The sequence below is a fragment of the Gouania willdenowi genome, chromosome 10 (assembly GCF_900634775.1).
Source record: "Gouania willdenowi chromosome 10, fGouWil2.1, whole genome shotgun sequence".
In the NCBI taxonomy this organism is placed as follows: Eukaryota; Metazoa; Chordata; class Actinopteri; order Blenniiformes; family Gobiesocidae; genus Gouania; species Gouania willdenowi.
This window is the reverse complement of record NC_041053.1, coordinates 36,381,115-36,404,773: the sequence shown is the minus strand read 5'-3', so window position 1 is coordinate 36,404,773 and position 23,659 is coordinate 36,381,115. Positions and strand designations below refer to the sequence as shown.

Here is a 23,659-nt window from a genome sequence, read left to right as displayed (position 1 = left end):
TGCAACCGGCGGCTCTGGGGTCTCATGTGGCTCTTTGACTCTTATGCAATGGCTCCCTATAGCTTTAAAAAAAACTATTGAAATAAATAGTTGTTTTTTTTACAGACTATTAATGATTAATGACAACAAAATCAAGATATAACAAGATGATTAACCAACCAACAAAACATTATTCTGGAAGAAAATAGAGATTTATATTGTGTGGGAACAGATTAATTTAAGGTTAAATATGCATGCTTTATGTGTGGCAAGAAATTATCAAATAGTTTTTGTAGCCTTCCAAATAAAAAATGAATCTTCTTTATATAACGTTGTGTTTATGTAAGCTGAGATGTTAAGAATTTGAAGATGCATGATACTGTTTTATTCTATTTTAAACTGTTTTTAAGTTTCCATTTACATGATCAATGAAAATCAATTCAAATTAATCAACGTTATTCTACATAATTTTACCTGTATATAATTTCATTCACTGTATTGTCTTCATTGAGAAGGTATTTTTTCGGCCCCAGGAGGACATTAATCCAGGTGAGATGAGACAAAATGGCTCCTTTGAGAGTAAAGGTTGCTCGTACATTTAAAGCCAGAGATGAAAGTAAATACCGTAAATACAAGTACTCACATTACTGTAATTGAGTTGTTCCTATGGGTACTTGTACTTTTTTGAGTATCTTTAAAATTCAGTAACTTTACTTGTACTCAAGTACATTTTAAAAGAAGTGAAGTAATTTGTTACATTTCTACACCCAAACATTACTAAGTAAATTGATGTTTTTCTTTTTTAATTTTTTTTTTTGAATGATCACGGACATTGGTGAAACAACAAAAAAATGAAATGACCAGACAACAATCAACGTATCATCATAGCCGACCACCAGATTAAACATAATGCACGGCACCAAAACAGCATTAGAGTTCATAAATGTATCTATACTTAGAGCCTAAGCATTTTTTTTTATTAATTTTGCACTGAATTCATTGCTGTTATTTTATTTTATTTTTATTTTATTTTATACAGATGCCTTTGTGGAAAAAAAATAATAATCAAGTTCCAATTGTGCAAGATTTGGTCTCTTCTGAATTTATACATTAGATGTTTACTGTATGCAAGGGAACCGTGGCAAGATTTATTACCAAAAATAAACGTTGAGTACTATTTAATTGACCTGCTTTTTGTTCTTGAATATTTTAGGTATGACTTACTTGTACTTAAAGTAAGATTACTTCTACTTGAGTATGATATATTAATATAATATTAGTACTCTTTACACACCTCTGTTAAATGCAAAGCCCTTCTATAGTGCTTCAATTGCAGGGACTATTACATATTTTATTTCTAACTGCTGAATATATGGTTTATATTTAAACCATAAGGAAATCCTGTATGGATGGCAGTTGTGCTGTTTCTGTTTAACTTAAAGAAGAATTATTTTGGATAATTGTTGTGAATTTTTTTTAATTTTTTTTTTTACATGATCACACAATTTTTAGATTTCATTACAGGATTAACTTTCTGGTCAGGTTTCTGGTTTTACAAAACTGAGATTAGGTTAGATTAACTTTGGTTTAACAAATAAAGGATAAAAAGGACAGTTTTTTTTGTTGTTTTTTTTGTAAAGCTCATTTTTAAGTTTGGGCAAAGATTTTAATTCAATAATTGTAAACTTTTAAAAGCAAAGCCATATTTATTTTTTTTTATTTTTTTTATTCAAATATAATGTTAGGTTGTCTAATCTAAACCTGCTGCTGAGATTTCCCAAATTATTGGAAACGTGTCTTGAGTGCCCTCTGATTTATTCTATTTTTAAAATTTTTCACCTTAGTTGTGCCAATTTTTTTGGTTTATTTATTTTATTTATTTATTTATTTTTGTGGTGTTATTGTGGTTGTTTTTTGTTTAGAAAAACAAACAAAAAAAAAAAAAAAAAAACTTAAAGATAATTAATAGGTGTCAACCACTAGATGTCGCCTGAAATGGAAGAACAAGGTGTTCATAAATGGTAACAGATTTAATTTATTCCCATGTTCCAGTTTTCCACAAGTTCTTCAAAAACTTGCTGGTTTAAAAACCCTGTCTTATTACTGAAGGGATATTTGTTTTACTTTTAATTTGTCTTACATAAGTACATTTAGTAGTATGTACTTTTATTTCTACTGAAGTCAGGGAGCAACTTTATTATGTTTTACTTTTATTAGAGTCATTTTTTATTCCAGTATCCATAATTTTACTTGAGTACCGAAGACTACCAGTACTTTTGTCACCTCTGAGTACAAGTTCACCATCTCTGACCTAGAAGGGCCGGATTCGGTCCCCGGGCCTTGAGTTGGACATTAACCTTAGCTTGACAATTTCCAGTGAGGCCCTAATGTGTATTTTAATATTATTATTTTTATTATTAGATAAATAAATAGATAGATAGATAGAGAGATAGATTTATAGATAGCTTTGTTTCAGACTCGGTTCCAAAAAATCTATACAAACAAGCAAACAAAAACATTATTATTACTATGTTTACAGTTGGAGATACATTTTTCCCGGTTTATGAAAACTCATCTTTCCAATAAAGTTTTTTTTTTTTTTTTGGTAAAGCGGTCCTGTCCTGAAACGCATTTAGAAAGTTTTTGCGCTCCTCCTATGGTTTGGCGCACAGACAGTGAAGGCTCTCTCAGCTGAGAGCATGGAGTGAGCTCCAATGGGGAAGCCTCACATTCCCAGGCTGTGCTTTCCCTTCCTAAAAGCCGACCTAACATACGAAGGTGTCGACTTTCAGAAAAAAACTTAATAGTCGCGTCCAATATGTGCAGTGTACTTGTGTTTTGTGGTTTCCTGGGTCGGCAGAAGGCCTGATGAGGGCGGGCATGGATTGAATGACCCTAAGGATAACGGGGCTCTGCGCACCGGTGCGAGCACTGTGGTCCCGACTCGGTCCAACGTGGTCTACATAACTTTAAAGTCCAGACGACGCAAACCAGTTTCATATCCGAGGTACCGTCCGACCAAAGGTGAGAAAGAAAAGCGAGGCGCAATAAGAGCGAGAATGTGACTTTTACGCACAACAAACGTGCACTCACGGAGGTGAACATAGGAGAGCACTTTAAAACTCACGACTTTGATTACAAATCGTTGGATATAAATGCTGAATCCACCAAGGATGGCTCTGATATCAGCTCCATCCGCCTCTACGGACAGAAAGCCCCACCGTGGTTCAGCCAGCTGGACATGGACACCATGCGCTTTCTGGCTGACGCCAAAGTGTTGCGCGTGAGAAAAATCTCACATTCACATCTCTCATCGTCACTTTTCGTGTTTGAAGGAGATTCTGACGTGCACAGGGCTGCCCAAAAAGGCTCCAGACGGAGCGCAGTGTGCGCAGGGCAGTGCGGGCTCATCCGCAGCCCCGTGGAGAACTCCGAGGTGTTCGCGTTCCATTTGGACAGAGTTCTGGGGCTCAACAGGACACTGCCTGCTGTCAGCAGAGCCTTCTCATTCATGCATGGTACGTGCACTGCACAGGAAGGGAGGATGCTGTTTGGTTTTACGCAGAGGTGAAAGTAATGGATTACAAGTACTCACGTTACTGTAATTGAGTTGCTTTTATGCTACTTGTATATTTCTAAATCAGTAATTTGACTTGTACTTATGTTCGTTTTAAACGAAGTACAGTCATCGTCACAGTTCTACATGAACCGTTACTGAGTAAATTATTAGTTTAGTTTTAAAATGATCAATGTAACATTGTGAACTACAAAAAAAAAAAGAAAGAAAAGAAATGACCAGACCACAATCAAATGCATCACATCATAGCCGACTTTAGTTCAAAGGCACAGTGAACATAATTCATATGTTCTTTATCATTTCTAATCAACCTTCAGTCACTTTCTTGGTTTCAAGTTTGGGTTTCAACTAGAGCCTGAATTGAATTAATATTATTTAAAAAACGAATTGTACATCTTGAAAACCTTTTATTTTATACAGAAGCCTTTGTGGGGATGCACAGGATACTGACAAGATTTATGACCAAATATAAATATGGGCGTTGAAAATAGTTTTTACTTTGAGTACTATTTAATTGAGGTACTTTTACTTGTACTTGAGTATTTTTATATATGATATAGTGGACCTGTTGCAATGAAGTAGGAGGGATTCAAATCAAACCCAGCTTGCTGATTGGCTGTAATATTTTCGGAAGCCAATGGCAAAGCCTGAAATTAACTTTTCACTGTCCTCTTATTTTCGCTTACTAGTGACACGTTTTTGCTTCACTAGTAAAGTGTACTCACGTACTGGTAAACCAAAATACATTTTCATGTACTTACATTTTGAGTAGTACTGGTGGAGCTTTACTATGGTTATTAACACTGATATCAATGTTATTCTTCAATGGCTTTCCATAGAAAGCCTCTTATTGTAGAAAAGTTTGTAAAAATGTCTGCAAAACTTTCTGAGGTGAGGATTCTTTCAGTTCATCGTTAAAAGATCTATGATTTTTTTTTTTTTTTTTTTAAAGCAGAGGTTATCAAAACTTCAAACAATAGAAGTCCCAGGTACTGCTACACGAAAGCAACTAATTTCCTGTTTATTTATGTGACAAGAATAACCTCTTGTCCTTTTTCGCTCACATATTCCTTGGAGGAAGCATAAATGAAACTTATTACTTTCATTTGTGTGCATAGCAGCTCAAAAAGCCACAATATGATCATTTCTCCTCATCATAAATAATCCATCTTATATTTAATGTGGATATCATACATCAGTGTTTCCTTAATGCAATGGCACTACAGGGGGTACTTGAGAGCAGGGGTTCTCAACTGGTTTCACCCTGGGACCCACATTTTGCCACGGTCATTAATACGTCACCCACTCTTTTTTTTTTTTTTTTCTTCAGACCAAGTTTAGTTTTTCAAAAGTAGCTGTTGAAAGCACACATACGATCTTTTTAAAACATAAATCTATATATTTTCGTGTGCAACATGCATTCCACAGCATGCCTGTCTTTCAAAATAAAAGACAAGTCCAACATGAGAGCCATTAAGTGTTTATTTATAATTGACCAGCTATCCGCAACCCACCCAGGACTGGTCCGCGACCCACTTTTGGGTCCCGACCCACCAGTTGAGAATCGTTGCTTGAGAGAAAGAGGGAGTGAAAAATTAAGAAATTAAGTGTCAGTCTTGGTTCCCACTCCAGACGTGAGATGACCAGAATGATAAAAAAAACTAAAAAAAACTATAGAAATAAATCTATTCAATAGCCACTAACAGTGTTTTTCAACCGTGGGGTTGGGACCCCATGTGGGTCACCTGGAGTCTAAATGGGGTAGATTTTTAAAAAAATTATTATTCTTTAACAAAAAAGCAAAACAAAATAAACACAACACCAACTTTATTTTCATACTTTTGCTTTGTCAAATATAAATCGAGTTCAACTAAAATGCAGTAAAACAAATACATATCTGAGCTCAAACATGATCAAAACATAATTTGAGAATAAAAATGTCTTTGGGGTCACCAGAAAATCTGGATATCAAAATGGGGTCACAGATACTAAATAATGTTTCCTTTCACTTAAATTACAAAGTGAGATTCTTTAAAATGTGTGTTATCACTCAATCATTCCATCATTATGCTTTATAGGTGTTTTTAAATAGTTTTTTTAAGCAAAATGTAGTTGGACAAAAGGGGGTACATGGATTCGAAATAAGAGAAAAGGAGGTACTTGAGCCAAACAAGTTTGAAAACCACTCTGATACATGATACAGATGAGTATGAATGCTGTGTTTGGTATTTTCTTACAGTTGAGACAATATCCATTCAAAACAGCATCAGTAGACTGTTGAATACTCTTATATTTACTTTGGTCCATTCAAATGTCAGCACACAGTCTGTGGTGTTTATTTTCTTATAACTTGAATGAGCCTGCACAGGATGAATGAGTATAAAAGACGAATGAAAGAAGAAATCTCTCGGCACTTGTTAGAGGGCAGATTACTAAAGGCAGGTCAGAGCAGCCGCAGTTAATCTGAGTGTAATGGTATTAAGGAAGGATAAGTGAACCATCGATAAGGTAATGGATAATGAAGTCCTTTAAATGCTGAGTAAAGGCATGGCCCATGTGGTTTCATTCAGTGAATAAAAGGTATATGCTATATCTAAAGCATATGTTGATACAGTCTTTAATAGAAAAGGTTAGAAATCATTGTGTATTAGAGATTGTTGCATTAAAGCAGGGGTGTCATATTATTTTAGTTCTGGGGCCAAATACAGATAATTTTGATCTCAAGAACAATTTCATCTTCAGTGCTACTTTGCATTTCAATGTATAAATTATATCAAAGAATGTTGTATAGTATGAGGCATAGGAGTGTGACAATATCTGGATATGGCGATACATGCAACGTTTTTTTCATACATTTGATTATTGATATGCTCGCGCTAAGTATCGATTTTTTTAAAAAAAATTTTTGATTCAAGATTTGTTTTATTATTTTCAAAACCTTTTCTGCTTTTTCACTAAAATGTGCAGAAGGTCTTCATAGAAATGTTGTCACTGTTTGTTGAAGGAACCAATATATTGTTTACAGGAATATTGCACTATAATGATGTCACTGGTAAGAAAGACCCTATTTTTTGTTTACAGAAAGCACTATTGGAGATACTTATTGGTTTACATTGGTATGTTGACACTTATTTACAGAAATGTTGCACTAAAATAGTGTCACTGTTCATAGGAAACTTTTTCAATTTATTGTCTTTCAGAGATATAAAATAAAATTTTTATTTTTTCACTTAATCTTCTTTTTTTACTTGTCATGTCATAGGTCGTCGTAGATTGATTTCTGACCAATATATCAGTAATCGCAGTATTGTCATTTCGTGAGATAATAGTTACCATGAGCTGTGTATCGTGTATCGTATTGTATCGTATCGTGAGGTACCCACCCCTATTGAGGCACCAACAATATCCAAGCAATAAGTGACAGGCAGTGACTATATTTATTTAATTTGGGGAAATTTTGTCATTTTGAATTTGTGACAAATTCCATGAAACTCCACTTGAATAATTGTAAAGTTTCACTTCCAAATTAATGTTAAAATGTTGTGTTTTTTTTAATTTTTTTTTATTTAAATTGTATTATTTTGCATGGATGCCAATATTTATGTTTGGATATGATACAGTGAATTAAAATGACTTTAAAATTCTCTGCATAATTCAGTAAACAATTCCCCCGCGGGCCAATTTTGGATGCTTTAAAGGGCTGGATTTGGCCCCCGGGCCTTTAGTTTGACACCTTTGCATTAAAGTAACCTAATTGAGCCGAGACAAAGTTACTGTAGAGGGATGATCATTGAACATTTTGGTTTTTGTATTTTCTCATTGACATAAAGTTATGAATAACATATCAGATGATGTGAAATGGACATGGTTTCTATCTATTTGACCATTTCATCACAACTGTAAACGTAATTCTTAACTCTTTTTTTAATTATTTTTTTTAAATAGCACATTAGGAGGCAGCTGCTAAATAAACGTTCTTTCCTTTGTTTGGTCCAATCATAAAACAAGCCACAATTTAGCATTAATAATAACCCAAAACTCACCTCCAGTTGCTCACAAACCAAGGAGGTAATATTTTCACCAATGTTTATTGGTTTGTTTGTTTGACTTTTAGCAGGATTGCGCCAAAAGTGCTTCATGGATTTTGACAAAATGTCAACCAAAGTTAGACTTTACGCCATGGAAGATTCCATTAAATTTTGGAAGGGGTCAGGATCAACATTCTGATTGTGGATCAGTTTAAAAAATGAAAAAATCCCTATCTCGCTCCTTTGGTGAAATTTTAAAAATGTACATTTCAGTTTTTAAATGACTGATCTCTATGAAATTTCACTCACTTATGTTGGGTTGGTTCCTCAATTTCATAAGGATCGGATAGAAATTAAAATTAAAAAAAGAAAAAACATGTTGGTGCCCATACATTCAGACCTCGTTTATGGTTTTTATTGTAGACATTTCTTTCAAGCCTTTAAAGTTTCTTTATTCATCTGGATTTTGACATACATCAACCAAAGATAGTCTTTATGCCATGGAAGATTCCATTACATTTTGGAAGGGGTTGGGATCAACATACTGATTGTGGATCAGTTCGAAAAATGGAAAAATCCCTATCTCTCAAAAATATCAAAAATATATATTTTAGTTCGTAACTGACTGATCTCTATAAAATTGAACTCACTTATGTCGGGTTGGTTGCTCATTTTCATATGGATCGGATCAATATTGAGCATTTAATTGCAATTTTTTTGAAAAAATGTGAATGCCCATTCATGATAAGTGCTTCAAGATGACTATTGCTGTAATTTACGCTATATAAATAAAGTTGAATTAAATTGAATTTAGACCTCTTTTATGGTTATCAATGGATGTAGAAATGTCTTTAAAGCCTTTAAAGTGTGAATGATCATCTGGTTAAAAAAGCAAAAACAGGAGTAATTAAGGGTTTTCAACTCACAAACTATAATCTATGCTAAAATAAGAGCAGTTTACAATAAGCAACTAAAATAACACCAAGCTTGCCACAACAATATGCTGCAATAGAGAAGTGTTTAGTACAGATTGAGTTTCTTTACTTTCATGTTTCACAATGTTTGTCCGAGATGAGAACTAAGTCAGAAAAGTGTCTTTACTCAACTGCTTTTTTTCAGATGGTCAGTCGTGTCCCGTGGTGTCATGGGATGCGTCTCTGTTCCCCGAGGCTTTCGCTGCAGGCTGGGCCACAGTCAGGTTATCGTGGCGGGAGTATCAGAGCTCACTGAAGCTGAGATGCTGGCAGAAAAACTCCAGCCCAAAGCCTGATGCCGGATGCTCAACAATTCATCACTACGAGTGGAGCAAAGTAGCTCTGTTCGATTTCCTGCTGCAGGTAACGAAACGTAATGGAAGCTTGTGATCACGGTTGCCAGATTTGAGGTTTTTCTGTTAAAATTGCTGGGTCATTTCAACAAAATTTCAGGACATCCCAAGCACTTCGGTGTCAACAAAATTCAGAATTGTTTTACCAATTGTTCTGTGATTATTTAATAGGTAAACTATACATTTTTAGTTTGATCGGATGAGTACTTGAAATATGGCCAATTTAGTGAGGGGGTATGTGTCACTTTTCGTGGGGTACTTATTTTTCTTCCATTTTCAGCTTCCAATATCTCAGGAACTACATCACATCAGAAACAGATATTTGGTACAGTAACACAGCTCCACCTACTCTCTCAGAATTATAAAAAAAAGATCTGCTATACATTGTATCTGGTGGACATGCCAGCCCCTCAAAATTGGAAAAAAGTTTGTCTTGGTTTCGGGCCTCAGTAAACAACTTAGCATATGCCTCAGCTCCCTGTAATTTAATCAGCTTTGAGCTACTGTATGTACATAGACTGTTCACATCACTACTGCATGTGGGAATGTAATAAAAAATGTGATCTCTATTATAAGTTATAGTATAAATATGACTCTTTCTTGGGATATAAAACATTTTTTCTAGATTGTGACTTCTTTTCATTTTTATTTTTGACCCAAAGCTTGGGGTTATTTCACCACTCGCAGATATTGAAAATCCATTGTCGCTTGTCTCTGTGTCTTATAATCATTTATTGTTTATTAGCAATAATAACCAACAAACTGTGGACGTCTACAAAATGCAGTGTTTTGATGAATGCGTTAAACTAAACTATACAATTTTGGGTTTATTAACAAAGAGATTATTTCATCTTTAGCTCATAAACACAACATTGTAATCTCTTTAAGAAGAGATATTGCCAAAAACTGAATCTGTTCAGAAGGAAAAACCTGTCAAGTTTGGAAGAGATGGAGCATTTAGTCCGTCTGTGGCTATTGAGGAGCGACGGAAACAGATTGGGGCCAGTTTGGATGAGGCTGTTGTTATATATGGTGAATTGGCTTAGTCCACAACTGTAGATTTGACTTAATTTACAAACCTTCAACTTTTATCACGGTATTGTATTTTGAGTTTATTTTTGATATTTTTTCTTGATTTTCCACAAAATTAATTTCTCCATCAAAATTGGCCCTAATTCCCTTCCGTATTTATCAGAGTTGTCGAACAAAAAAAAAAAAAACAAACAAAAAAAAAATTGTTTATGTTCAATAACTTTTTCTTAAAGTTCGGTCCATTAAATTTGCTGCTTTTCGATTTTGAACTTCCTGTAGATTCACAACCGTCTGGATCGGAGCTGCTGCGGCTTCAGGCCTCGGCGGGAGGACGCGTGTGTTGAACTGGGCTACCATGCTGAATGTGTCGAGCAAGAAAATATACAACTGACCAATATCGTCCACCGGGATCAGGACCAAAGACATTTGGTATTCGTCAACAACAAAGGTTTCTTCGACCGCAACGAAGACAATCTGGACTTCAGGTTGTTGGAGGGAATCAAGGAGTAAGTCGCAAATATGTGATCAATTCAAAATATTAGGGTTTTTTTGTTGTGTGTATTTAGTTCTGAAATGTAGGGGTGAGTATTGGTAAGGATGTTGCAATACGATACAATATTATGATATATCACGATATATCGCAATATTCTACCCAGTTAATATCAAAATTAAACGTAGAGATGAAAAATCAAGTTGCTGTATATGTTTATCAGAAGACATTGATCATTCAGAGGACAAATTGAGTCAAAACTGTTTGCTTCAAAACATACTATTTATTATTTATTAGTCGTGTTTTTGCACATTTTCACTGAAAAAAAGAAAATGCAGTGTTACACACTGCCATCATAAAATAAAGTATAATAAGTATGTTTTCACTAAAACTACTGTGTAGAAGTCTCAAAGTAACCATGACAACATAATGACGCATTGTAACAACTGTAAGTGAGAACATTTAGGATAAATCACCCTGAGCTACTGACAATGCACAAAAATAAGAAAAAATTATTTATCCTATTGTGTCAGTTTAAATGAACACATTGAAAGCATTGTAACTACCACTGAAATATTGCACAAATACACAAAAATATTGATTAAATTTCCCAAAAAAAAAAAAAAAAATCAAATCAAATTTTTTTAAATAAAAAAATTAGCACCCAAAAAAAATCGCAATAAATCGTGAAATCAATTTTTTTTTTTTTTTCACACTCCTGCTGAAATGTAAAAAAAAAAATTATGAAAAAGGCCCATGTCATAGCAAACAAATTTTATATTTAATTGTAAGTCAAACACTTTTTATGGAGATTTATAATAATGCAATTTTTTTGGACATTTTCACAACCTAAGCAAAAATCCTCTCCCTCAAGCCTACAATATACAGTGAACACAAAAACAACAAAGACAACAATTTATCTTAACAATGATTGACTAAAAGTGTTGCACACGGCCAAAGCATTTTTTTTCCCACACATGCATCGAATAATAATTCCTTTTCTATCACTAAAAAATGTTCAGGAACTCACCTCCGTCTACTCCATTTACAGTTACTATCTCTTCTCTAATCTTCCCTGTAATTTCATTCTAAATTGGAAAGCTTTTATCTTCTAAAAAGTTGTTTTAATGCCAAGAGGAATATCTAACAGCTTTAAATTCTCACCAGTAGGTAAGAATTATCACCATCATTTTACTGACATTGACATTTCAGAAATACCAGAAACCTCATGTTGCTTGTGTTAAATGTTGAGCCCACAGAGCAGAGCCACTGTGTTCTTATGTAAGGCTTTACTTTAAATGCATGATTGTAACTGACCTTTAAAGTATGGATTTTTAGCCACTCCTACATTGTGGGAAAATGCTTAGCTAACCGTGGCAGTGTCCATGACTGTGTGTATGTCATTCACATTACAAGGTTTTTAGATATTTTTTTTTACTTTTTCTTTTTTAAATAATGCTTATTATAGTTCTATATGATGTTTTAATATGAATTAAAATGTTAATGAAATCTATAAGGATTAGTAAAATTAGCCATTTGGGAACTAACTGTGGTTGTTACTTTTTATAACAATACATCAGAGAAAAAAAATCTGAATTTTTTACCAATTGTTTTGTGAAAAACTAGTAAACAAGAAATAATTATAAGGCTATGATGACCTCATGTAGAGGATTTTAAATATCCACGAGTGGTGAAAGAACCCAAAGTTGGGGTCGTACATTCCCACATGCAGTTATGGGCCAATAAATATAGTAAAAAAAATTAAAAAAAGAAGTATTTTTTTCGGATTTCGAGAGAATCTACCCAATAACCAATGCATATATGTGACTAATTATTAGTGATATGAACAGTCTATGTACATAGCTCAAAGCTGATCAAATTACAGGGAGCTGAGGCATATGCAGGTTGTTTACTGAAGGCCCAACAAAATTTTTTCCAATTTTGAGGGGCTGGCATGTCCACCAGAAAGGATGTATAGTGGATCTTTTTGTATATTCTGAGAGAATAGGTGGAGCTGTATTACTGTACCAAATATCAGTTTCCTATGTAATGTAATTTTTTAGATATTGGAAGCTGAAAGTGGAAGAAAAATAAAGACGCAAGGAAATCAACACATACCCCCCCGCACTAAATTGTCCATAACTCAAAAAGTTTTCATCCCTGTAAACTATAAATGTACAGTGTGCTTATTGAATAATTAAGGAACAATTCATATTTAGAATTTTATGAGGCCGAAGTATGTGGGATGTCCTGAAAATTTATTGAATCGACATGAAATGACCCATAGCGCTGGGCGATATGGACCAAAACTCAATATTTCTTTCTCAAAATGGCGATATACGATATAAATCTTCATATTTTTTAACTCAAAGTCTTACCAGAAAGACAATTCTGGGTTATATTTGCTGATGAAAAATGCCACACAGGCACATTTATTAACAAACAGCTGCACAATATGTGTCTTTTTCTCCTCTAAGGGACAGCACGTGTGAGTGAGTTCTGTAGTGTGGCTTGTTTAGGGGAATGTCTGGGTTAGAACGCACTCAGAAATCCATAAAACTGTGCTTTTCTGAGAAGTAGCAAAAGCAGCGACTCCTAAAACAAGTATTTTGATACAAAATAAGTTATAAAATATATCTCAGAAATGTGGAAACATTGTAAAGAAGGACAATGTTTGACTGTACTAGATGAATAATAATAAATACTTGTATGATGTGATTTGTACAGTGTGATTGTATAAATAAAAACAAGTTAAAAAGATATAGATATATCTCGATAAAGGCGATATTTTACTTTATTATATTGCCAAAATAGAAAACTTGATATATCTTGAATCGTGATATATTGCTTAGCCCTAATGACCCACATAGATAGCATTTCAGTTAATGATAATTCCATATACCAAAGAACAATTCCTACCTGTTTTCTTTACTGTTTGCCAAACAATATTTGATAACTTTGGCCGTCTACATGGTAACGCGAGTCATTTACAATGGAAGTCAGGAATGCGGCTGCTACAATATGGACTTTGTGTCTTCCGTCTTTGTCGTCTCTAGGTTCCCAGAGTCGGCTGTGTCAGTGCTGAGAAACCAGAAGCTGAGAGAAAAACTGCTCCAGTCTCTGTTCCTGGACCAGACGTACTGGGAGAGCCAGGGCGGCCGGCAGGGAATCGACAAGCTCATCGACGTTATCGAGAAACGAGCCAAAGTCCTCCTCACTTACATCAACGCTCATGGGACCAAAGTCATTGCGATGAAAACGTGATCTTTGAATTCGAATGACTTAATGCAGATAGGAACTGTTTTATTGAAGCACAGCACAGTCATGCCCTAATTCAGGGGTCACCAACGCGGTGCCTGCGGGCACCAGATAGCCCGCATGGACCACAAGAGGGGCTCTTAGGCCTGTTCTAACAGGAGCTCTCGTGACCAATGAGCTCTGTCTAAAATCTGATTTGTTTATCTGATGTTTATTTTCACTGAAACATTGGGACAAATTTAAATGTTGCAGATGGGAAATGTGGAAAAAAAAGAAATACAAAATTGTTAAATTGTACAAATGTTGCATGTTTTAGTGGCTAGCAAAACAGGAACAATGAATTCCTATGAAATATAATGAAATGTAATGAACCTTTTTAAATTATGGCTAGTTTTCCTTATCATCTTGCACTTTAATTAGTATTTTAAAAATTATATATGAAGTAGCTCAAAGGTTCAAGTTGGTGACCCCTGCCATAATGTGCAATATCTGAACTTCTCTTTTTCTTAACAGTGACTTATCTTCTATATTTATGCACATTAAAAAAAGGAATTATCTGCAAATGTAACTTATTTGCTGCGTGTACCTGATCAGTCAAAGCTCAGTCAGAAATAGTTTGTGTTTAGAAACGTGACCCTGTCTGCCCCTCACACTGCTGTGAACACTCCCAGTAAAGCACTGGATGGGGCTTTGTGGGTTAATACCCCACGTCTGTGCTGCTGAACATTCACAGGACTGTTGTTTTAACCCTTGTGCACCCACATTAGTGCATCAGTGGGGTCCATGTGTCTGCGTGTTTGTGTTTAAAAAAAACCCTCGCTATGTAGTTCCCAGCCAGCCCTGCAGCCTGCGTGGCTTCCTTCATGCACACGTTTTCAATGTCCATGCATTACTAACATTCCCAAAGCTACAGGTTTGTATTTAACAAACGCAAAGACAGCAACAGTTTGGCTCTAATGCAGTTTTGTAAAAATAAGCCCATTTTCAGGTTGAGTGCAATACAGAAATCATAATAACAAGCTTTCACAAGCAGCAGCATGTACACTGTGCAGCTGAGTATTAGTTTCCACTCATTAAAAGTCATTATAACTCTCTGCTTGTTGAGACAGTGCTGGTCTATAAGTAAAAGGCCAGTTGACTTTAACATGGCATAGAAAGCACAAGTGAATTATTTTCAAAGTAAAATAAGATTAGTAAAACATTTAAACCACATGTCAAACTCAAGGCCAGGGGGCCAAATCCAGCCCTTTAGATCAGTGGTTCTCAACATTTTCAGCCCGCGACCCTCAAACTAAAGGTACCAGAGACCCCCACTGTGCCTGAAGGTTGGCAAAAAACAGACAGAAAACGTGGTAAAAAGGGTTCAAAGTGTCAATATTAGAACAATTGGTAGGAACAATTAGTATAAACTGGCAAATAATGGGCATTACACATCATGAATGTGGTTAAACTCGCAAAAATGAGCCATAAATATGGTAAAAAGAGGTTTAAAGTGTCATTAATGGGTCAACATATATGTGACAATTGGTGGAAAGGGTTTATAAGTGCCGAAAATGTCTTGAAAGTGGAAAAAATGTGCAGAAAAAGGCATTGAAATTTGACAGAGAAGTGGCAGAAATAGGAGTAAATGTAGCAAAAATGCATTAAAAGGAGTAAAAAAAAATTGCAAGAAAAAGTGATAAAAATGGGTAAAATATGGCAAATTTGGTGCAAAAAAGGATGAAAATAAGCTAAAATGGGCTCAAATTGTTAAAAAAAAAAAATATTCCTAGCTTATTAAAGGCATCTGGAAACCCCCTCCCAGTGTCCCAAATTGGCTCCTGACCCCAAGGTTGAGAACTCCTGCTTTAGAGCATCAAATTCAGCCCACAGGATATAGCTGGAATCACAGAAACGATGATTCATTGTGTAAAAATACCAAGTAATTCAGTTGAAAAAATCCCCAACCCTTCCAAATAGATGAATTAATTCAAAGAATATTCACATAATTTGCCAGGGCTCAGTTTTCCCATGCTTTTATTATATGATGGGAATAATTTTAATATGAAGTTGTTGAAAAAAAAAAAAAACATTGTCTTTTCCAAAATCTTCCAAATCAATTTTATTAAAATTATAACATAATTGCACAAATTTTTCCCAAATAGAATAAAAAATTGCTCATAAACTCAAGGAAATTTATTTTCCAATACATTGAATTTATTGGGAAGAATAATATTGAAATTGCTCATTTTCCTGTCTAAAATTTGTGGCCCACTTGAGTTCAAACTGGTCCGTTTGGTATTTGGCCCCTGAACTTAAATATGTTTGACACCCCTGATTTAAACACACTAACACCTGACAGAGAAAAAAAAGTACTGAAAAATTTACAAAACAAAAGATAATTTTATACAAAATGATAGCTTGAAATAGTTACACATGAATACAAAACAAAACCACATTTATGCCCGAATCCTACAAGTACAGCTCTAAACAAACTGCACATTTCTATACTAAAGTATTTCAGAACATAAAACAGAAGTGCTAGAATGTATTTTGAAAAGAGCGATCATAAATAAATCCATAGTGTAACACAGGGCATTTGACTGCGTTTAAAATAAACAAAGCGTTTGCTGGGTTTGAACACATTTATCCTCAGGCAGGTTGTTCAGAGCTTCAGATTTCTTTCACTTTTCATATCACACTGAGCAGGTTTTTGCTTGATTACCGAGGCCGTGCCTTTGATAAGATATAATAAAATGGTTTATTTTTGGAGAATAGTTTTCAGTGCCGGCTTATGGCACTGTATAGCTTCAGGAATGGTTCTGTTGAATGTGTTAAATGGCTCTGACATGCTGGCACTTGTTTAGAGTGATGATAAGCTTCTTTCTTTTCTTGGACCGTGTCTCACTGCCTTTCTTCTCACTTCTTCACTTTCACTTCATGAGTGTAAGTCATAATGGGGAATACAGTATTTATGATGCATGTGAATACTGTGATCCACAGACAATGGATCTCTTTATTCTCATCACCCTGCATCTGCACTGATTATCGCTTTGGTTTTACCATGACGTCACTGGCTACAGTCATTTAACGGCATGCATTCATCACATTTCTAAACTAGGATTCATATTTAATGTGTACAGGAAAGCAGAATGTTTCGGGAGTACAGGTGTATCACAGCTGCAGACTAAATGTGTTAAGCTTAGCCTGCGCCAACTGTGTGTGTCAGTTATAGCTCCCCTAAAGACCCATTATGGCAATTAACAGAGGTGTAAAGAGTACTAATATGTAGAAGTAATGTTACTTTATTGAAATTGTACTCAAGTACATTCAACAGAAGTGTAAAAAGTACTAATATATCCTACTAAAGTAGAAGTAATGTTACTTGAAGCACAAGTAAGGTCAAAAAGTAGCTCAGTTAAATAGTACTCAAAGCAAAATTTACTAGTTACTTTCACCCCCCATGTTTATTTTTGCTAATAAATCTTGCCACGGTTGCCTTGCATACAATAAACATCTTAGACCAAATCGGCCACTTATTTTATTATTTTTAAAATAAGATAATTACAATGATTTCAATTGAAAAAAAAAAAAAAATCGCAGGCCCCAAGCATAGCTAAATTCTCTAAAACAGTGCCGTGCTACATGTGCCATGTGGGTAACAACATAATAAGTTGAAACCCAAACCTGAACCAAAGAAATTGGCTGGGCCTTGATCAGAAATGACACGACTAAAAACATATGAATTATGTTTGTTGTAGTGCTTTTGGATGAAATGAGACGGAGTCAAGCTTTAGGGTTACTGGTCAGATGCGGACACAGGGTTTATATGGTCACTGGGTTTTGGAAGCAGACCAGGTTTCAGTGTGTGTGTCCAAGAAATCTGTAGCTGTCCTGTGCTCTCAGGGTTTTGTATGTTGCTGATAGTGGTAGTCATAGCAATGACAGAACCTCCGAGAAGAGATCTTAGTAAATGTTGTCAGTACGATGGTATTTGGCATGCTTTGGGCAGTTTGACCAGAACTGACGAGGAAAGATTCTGCAATCACATATCAATGTTCAATGTGCCTTAACTTACTTTAGAAAATGCATACTAACGTACTACACACTGCACACTTAACAAGTATATACTGTCTACTATATACTATTAGTATGATTACAATGATGAGCGTTCCCACTGAAGTATATTTTCAAGTTTCCCAAGATGCATTTTAAAGCTACAACGACAAAAACCTGAATCACACTGAGGTTAAATATATCTGTTGATTTTCCACCTCTAAAGTTCTGAAAACATTTTAAGTGATAAAGTGGCCAAGTAGAATATCAACGTGTGCTAATTTGATCTATAAAACATCGGAAACAGATTTCATGTCGACATTTTGGAGATTTTCGGAGACCCTCCATTTGTGCTACTGGCTAAACTTCAAAACAAGAGCCCTATTTACAAAAGCGTTTAAAAACGAATGCAAGACAAGGAGAGATGCTTTTGTTTTGAAAAGGGAATGTTTGACTTTTAGTTTGAAGCCGGTCCCAGGACACTTTTACGTTCTGTAGCAGGTGAGTATGACTCGTGTGCCCACCATGCATACTTCAAAAATGTCCCGATATAGTATACATACTGGTAAATACATTACATACTCATTTTGACATCAGACTTAGTACAAGTAGTACACAAGTATGCATTTTCAAACACAGCCCCGGTCTATACTATAAAATATCCAAAGAACAATCGATGCTACGAGCTACTAACTACTCAATACTCACTACACCTCCCTATTCACAATTCTCTCAATCTAACATACTCACCACATATTGCATTCGACAGGTACTAGTTTCTATATGGGGTATGGATAACAGTGCTGGTTCATAACATTTTTACAACAAAATACGCCAATACGAAATACTTAGCTTAAAATGTCAAGAGTTGGACAAGAATAAATCCACAAAACTACTTCATACCTGAATACATTTGCTTTTCACAGAAAAAATTTGTTTGTTTTTTTTGGTTTAGTCACACTTTAATCAATGTTGTGTGCTCCGTTTTCCCAGAGAACCATGGGGCTAGGATTTAGTGAGATTAAATTATTTTTAGCAATACCAATATTTCAGGCTTTTTGGTTCTCATTGATTGGTTTCCTATTTTCCTAAAAACACATTTGTTGCACATTTATTTTAAAATTTTAAGAAAAAAATATTTGTAAAGCATTGGGCACATCACGCTCACAGAATGTCAAAGTAAAGCACTTTAATAAGTGTTGGTACAACAACAAACTTGGTTGATGTTGTAAAGTAAAGCCCCTGAAAGTGTTTGCTTAATGAACTCTAGACATTAGCTGAAAGGCTTCACTAAAAGACCACGAGACAAAACATGTCTTGAAATCTGTCCTTCAGGAACATAAAAAGACTTCAGAGGAGGAACTGAAAGAATGTCAACATGCTTCAGATAAAGTTGTGTCAAATCTGGCTATTTTCTACTATAATGGCAAAATATGGGAATCAAAGCAATACAGAGCTCCTGACTCTCAGATGAATAGAAACGCTTACAAAAACAACTTGTGCAGGTCTGGTATGAATGTAGCAAAGACTCTTTCATCTTCTACTGTATATCCTTTCTAGTCATTTTTTCTGTGTGTGAACAATGTTTTCTCTTCTTCGTCTCATACGATTTCTATCCCAATTTCTTTATTATATGTAAGATAACGGTAAAATTTTGGTTATTTTCCATATGTATAATGAAGGTCGTGAGCCTGAATTCTGGATTGAATTTTTTTCCCCGTGTAAACTCGTGATGAACTGCCATGTTTTCCAGCCAAACACTGATTTACACATGTTTTACTGAGATCGGCCACACTGCCCTATAACCCAGATCCAAAGGGCAAATTATCAATGAATAATGGCTTTATTATTCATTGGCGACTCTTCTTCCAAACTTTTTTTTTTTAACCACAGGAAAGAGTTTTATGGAGTACTCCTTCATGTTTATATTCAAACAGTATAACATTCCTGCGTCGGAAGAAATTTCAATGAATCTGTCTTTTCTAAAGCTTAAGATTTAAACCATAAAACAAAAAATATTTTGGCATATAAAACTGTAATAGTTAAGAAGTCTTAAATGGGTAAATAAATGTTATTTAAGTATTTTCTTTGTAGTGTAGATAATATTTTCCTCAATCTGGATTTTCAGGATGCTGCACAGTACTGCTCACTCCAAATTCTACAAAATGTATTTTAAACAGACGTTGAGAGCTTCAATGATTCAATTCTCGAATATATTCTCTTTAAAAACTGGTTGGCTTCTTTAGCACTGTTTTGCCTCTTGTCTCTCAAAGTCACCATTTTATGCTAAAGGTGGAGAATGTATCCCTAAAGTTCTGTCACATTAAATGGGGTGTTCCCCAAAGCTCATCTTTAGGCCCAATTCTTTTTTTTTTTTTTAATTATGAACATTCTCACATGGGGACGTCATCATTTTCATAGGTATACTGATAATACACAGTTGTACGTTGCCAAATCTCCTAATAACATACAGTCAATTGATGTCCCTTTTACCTGTATTTTCAAAATAAAATCCTGGCACTTATTATATAGGACCTTGTTTACGGTATATTGTCTGTGAAAATGACGGAGAAGCCATAAATCATTGTGTAAATTACCAACTAATTCAGTTAAATATTTCACACACATCCGTGCTTATATCACATGTTGGCAGTCATCTTTTAATTGTAGTTGTTAAAAGAACTAATTTTACAAAGTACTGCAACTTAAAAAAATAAAATAAAAAATCCACAATATTTATTTAGATTTAAGTAAAATTGGTCACAGAATTAAGGAAATTTAAAGTGTAGATGGATTTTGTCTTTGCCTTACATACTGCTACATACCATCTATACATGGAAGTACAAACTACAGCACAATATTGTTGAAATTTCTCATTTTAAAAAACTGCGGCCCACTTGAGATCCAAATTTTTCTTGTTTGGTCCCTGGACTAAAATGAGTTTGACAACCCTGGTCTATGGTTTTAATGTTGTCTATGTTTTATATAAATTGTGCTTAATGTCCCATTTCTGTGTACATTATTTTATTTACCTTTATTTTTCCAGATAAGGTCAGTTGAGAACCAGTTCTCATTTACAATGATGACCTATTGCAATATTTAAGCTTCATTGCAAATGTAGTACATGATATCATTGGTTTACATGGCAATCCATTATATGTGTTGTTTAGTGGTTGTTAATGGCGTTAATATTGATCAAAGTCAATTTAAATCAGACATCAGATTTTAAGGTTCGTTTACTCCAAAATACGGCTTCAAATTTTAGCACTTAATGAAACAGCTTTATGTGCTCGTAGCTAATAGTTATATGACCATAAACAGGTTGTTAAATAATGACCTAGCATATATGCCTTTACCAAAAAGAAGTATACTTAAAGTGCATTATACTTAAGTATAGTTTAAGTATATTTTGCTCAGCACACTTTTAGGTACCAAGTATACTTTCCCAATAAACTAGTAGTATACTTCATAATGTACCATTTCAATACTTCTTGGGACAAAATTGGCCCAATGTTAGTTTACCAAAATCTTCATTTCATATTGCAAGTAAATATATAGGTATAATAATACTATACTATAATTATTATAATAGCATCTAGCCCACTTTCATTTAAATGAATACTTTTTGTTATAATATATAACTTTATTTCACATAGACTTGTTAACTATCCTACCAAATAAACCTGTGGTTCTTTGTTTTGTTTTTTAAATAAAAAGGTACAACTTCACAAAAAGAAAAAAAAAAAAAAAGTGTTGCATTTTATCGATATAAAGCCATTATGGATGTGGAGCGAAAGTTATTCATTTTAATGCAATCACTAAAATCTGCACATTCACAAGCTGAATATACTTAAAGGTAATTTAAATATTTTTACTAATTATATCAAAAGATTCAAGTATGAAGTAAATATACTTGTACTGTAACATATACATTTCAGTGTACTGCAAGTATACTAAAGTGATGCACTTTTAAGTGTATCTCTGATAAGTACATAAAATGTAAACTGAAAGTATAATTTTATATTTTTAGTTTAAAATAAGTATACTCTATGCACACTTAAATAGACTTCTTTTTCATAAGGGTGTTCTTGCCTCCTAAAAGTGTATGATTAAAATCAAAGGAGAAAGAATCTGTGAGAAGGAAATAAACACCAGATTGTAATCTGAAGCGTGACCATGAGCAGAGATATCTGACACTGGATTAAAAGGAGGAGCATCTGTTCTGCACACGCTGGCATCTGAAACATCTGCTCTCCCACAGATACATAGTGGAATCAAACAGTTGTGAGCCGAATAGTTCACAAACTATATTTAGAGATGTTGCAATGAGAGAATGTGACATTTAGTGTGTGCAAGAGACTTGGTTCAAACATTTTCCTCTATCACATCACGGAAAAACCATGCAACCGTTCATACTTTTTGTGTTCCTTGTGTCAACAAAGGGCCACAAGGTGTTTTGTACATGCACATATGTCCGACTCAGCCGACATTGTTAATCTCTAATAATCACTGCTATTGACAATCATCTGAAGTCATTGAATATGGTTTAAATACAGCTAATGCTGTGATGTATCTCCAGTAGCTATAGCTAATGAACACCTGGAACCATAATGAGAAAAACTCAGACTGCAGCAGGAATATTGAAAAAAAAAATGACAATTTGTGGGTGAAGAAATCATTATTTTCCATGTTGTAAAAGAGTAAAACCGCACTGTTAATATGACACAACATGCTTCTGGGCCACTGGCTGAAATATGTAAATAGCTCACAGGGAGGCACCAAGCATTCCTCACCTACTCCATTTCCAACGGGTCTATTTGGAGTCAAAACTGTCCCAGCAGCAAAACTCAAAGTCAGGTCTTAAGTTTTAAATTATTAACAAATCACAGTGAAAATGGCAATGAATCTTGTTTTACTAACTTAATAAGAATAATGAAGAGCGGACAGAGGTTTTATCTGGAAATAAAGCTTGTGGATATGAATTGCAATAAAACAGAATGTTTCAGAGTGAACTGAATTTAGGAGCAGGTGGTTAGGCAGAGGACATATTAATATCACTCATCGCTTGACACAAAGGCACATTACAAACATACACACAGAGCTTAAATGAAATAAAGGCTTTAATGACTGATAACAGGAATGTTGGTAAAGTCAACGATAAATGCACAGAAGCTCCTCCTCTGCTTCAATTCCTTATCTTTCATCGTCTGACAGTTGCTGCATTTCCAGCTGATCAGGGGCAACCTGCCACATGTCACTGTTTTCTACCTCTGATCAAGTAAAAAAAAAACCCTCATCCATAAAAAATGAGCAAAGCCTGGTCGGGAAATAGCTGGATGGACAAAGCAATCTCAATGGGTTTCATTACAAAAATAGGAGCAGCTGTTCATCTTCATCTCATCAACCCATGGTGCTTCTTGGCAATGTATCATGGTGGAAAAAACTTTAAAAGACAATAACATGGTTATGGTGCACAAAAGGGCATTTCTGAAGAGGTAGGAGTAGAAGTTTTAGACCAAACTTTTACATTACACTTTATTTCAAAATAGTTGACTATTAACAAATCATTCCATTTTCCCTCCCTAACTCCCTCTCCCCTGTTCCTTTCCACCCACTTAGGTGGTAGCTTCCTTTTAATAAAGTTTTTATTACCTTTCTTTAGGGAGGGCTGGTGATGCTCACAATTATGCAATAAAATAAAAGTATTCATTTAATTGCAATACTAAAACATGCAAGATTGCGTTACATGTCATGTGGACTTTCAACAGCATGTGAAGACAAGTAAAAAAAATGATGAAAAGAAAAAAGGCCAAACTTGTAAAAAGGAGGAGTGTCCATTTACTGGTACAGTGGATTGACTGTTGCTCAGCAGTCCAAAGTCCTTTTTACAGATGAAAGTACATTTTGCATCTCATTTGGAAATCAAGGTCCCA

At 34.7% G+C, this 23,659-nt stretch overlaps 2 protein-coding genes across 2 annotated transcripts in view; both read left to right on the top strand.

The window, feature by feature from the left end:
- The window catches only part of anxa5a (annexin A5a), a 1,189,405-nt gene extending 1,170,849 nt beyond the window's left edge, over positions 1 to 18,556 (top strand). Inside the window, exon 15 of the transcript XR_003674903.1 lies at positions 18,225 to 18,556. The gene's annotated coding sequence lies outside the window, so the exon portion shown is untranslated. The remainder of the gene's footprint in view (positions 1 to 18,224) is intronic.
- Positions 544 to 14,831, top strand: gask1b (golgi associated kinase 1B). The gene is given in 7 exon segments (XM_028459139.1): positions 544 to 558; positions 2,787 to 2,975; positions 2,977 to 3,021; positions 3,023 to 3,497; positions 8,704 to 8,921; positions 10,223 to 10,449; positions 13,490 to 14,831. Coding segments are annotated over 7 exon segments (1,377 nt in total). The 3' UTR covers positions 13,698 to 14,831.
- Positions 18,557 to 23,659: the final 5,103 nt, after the last annotated feature.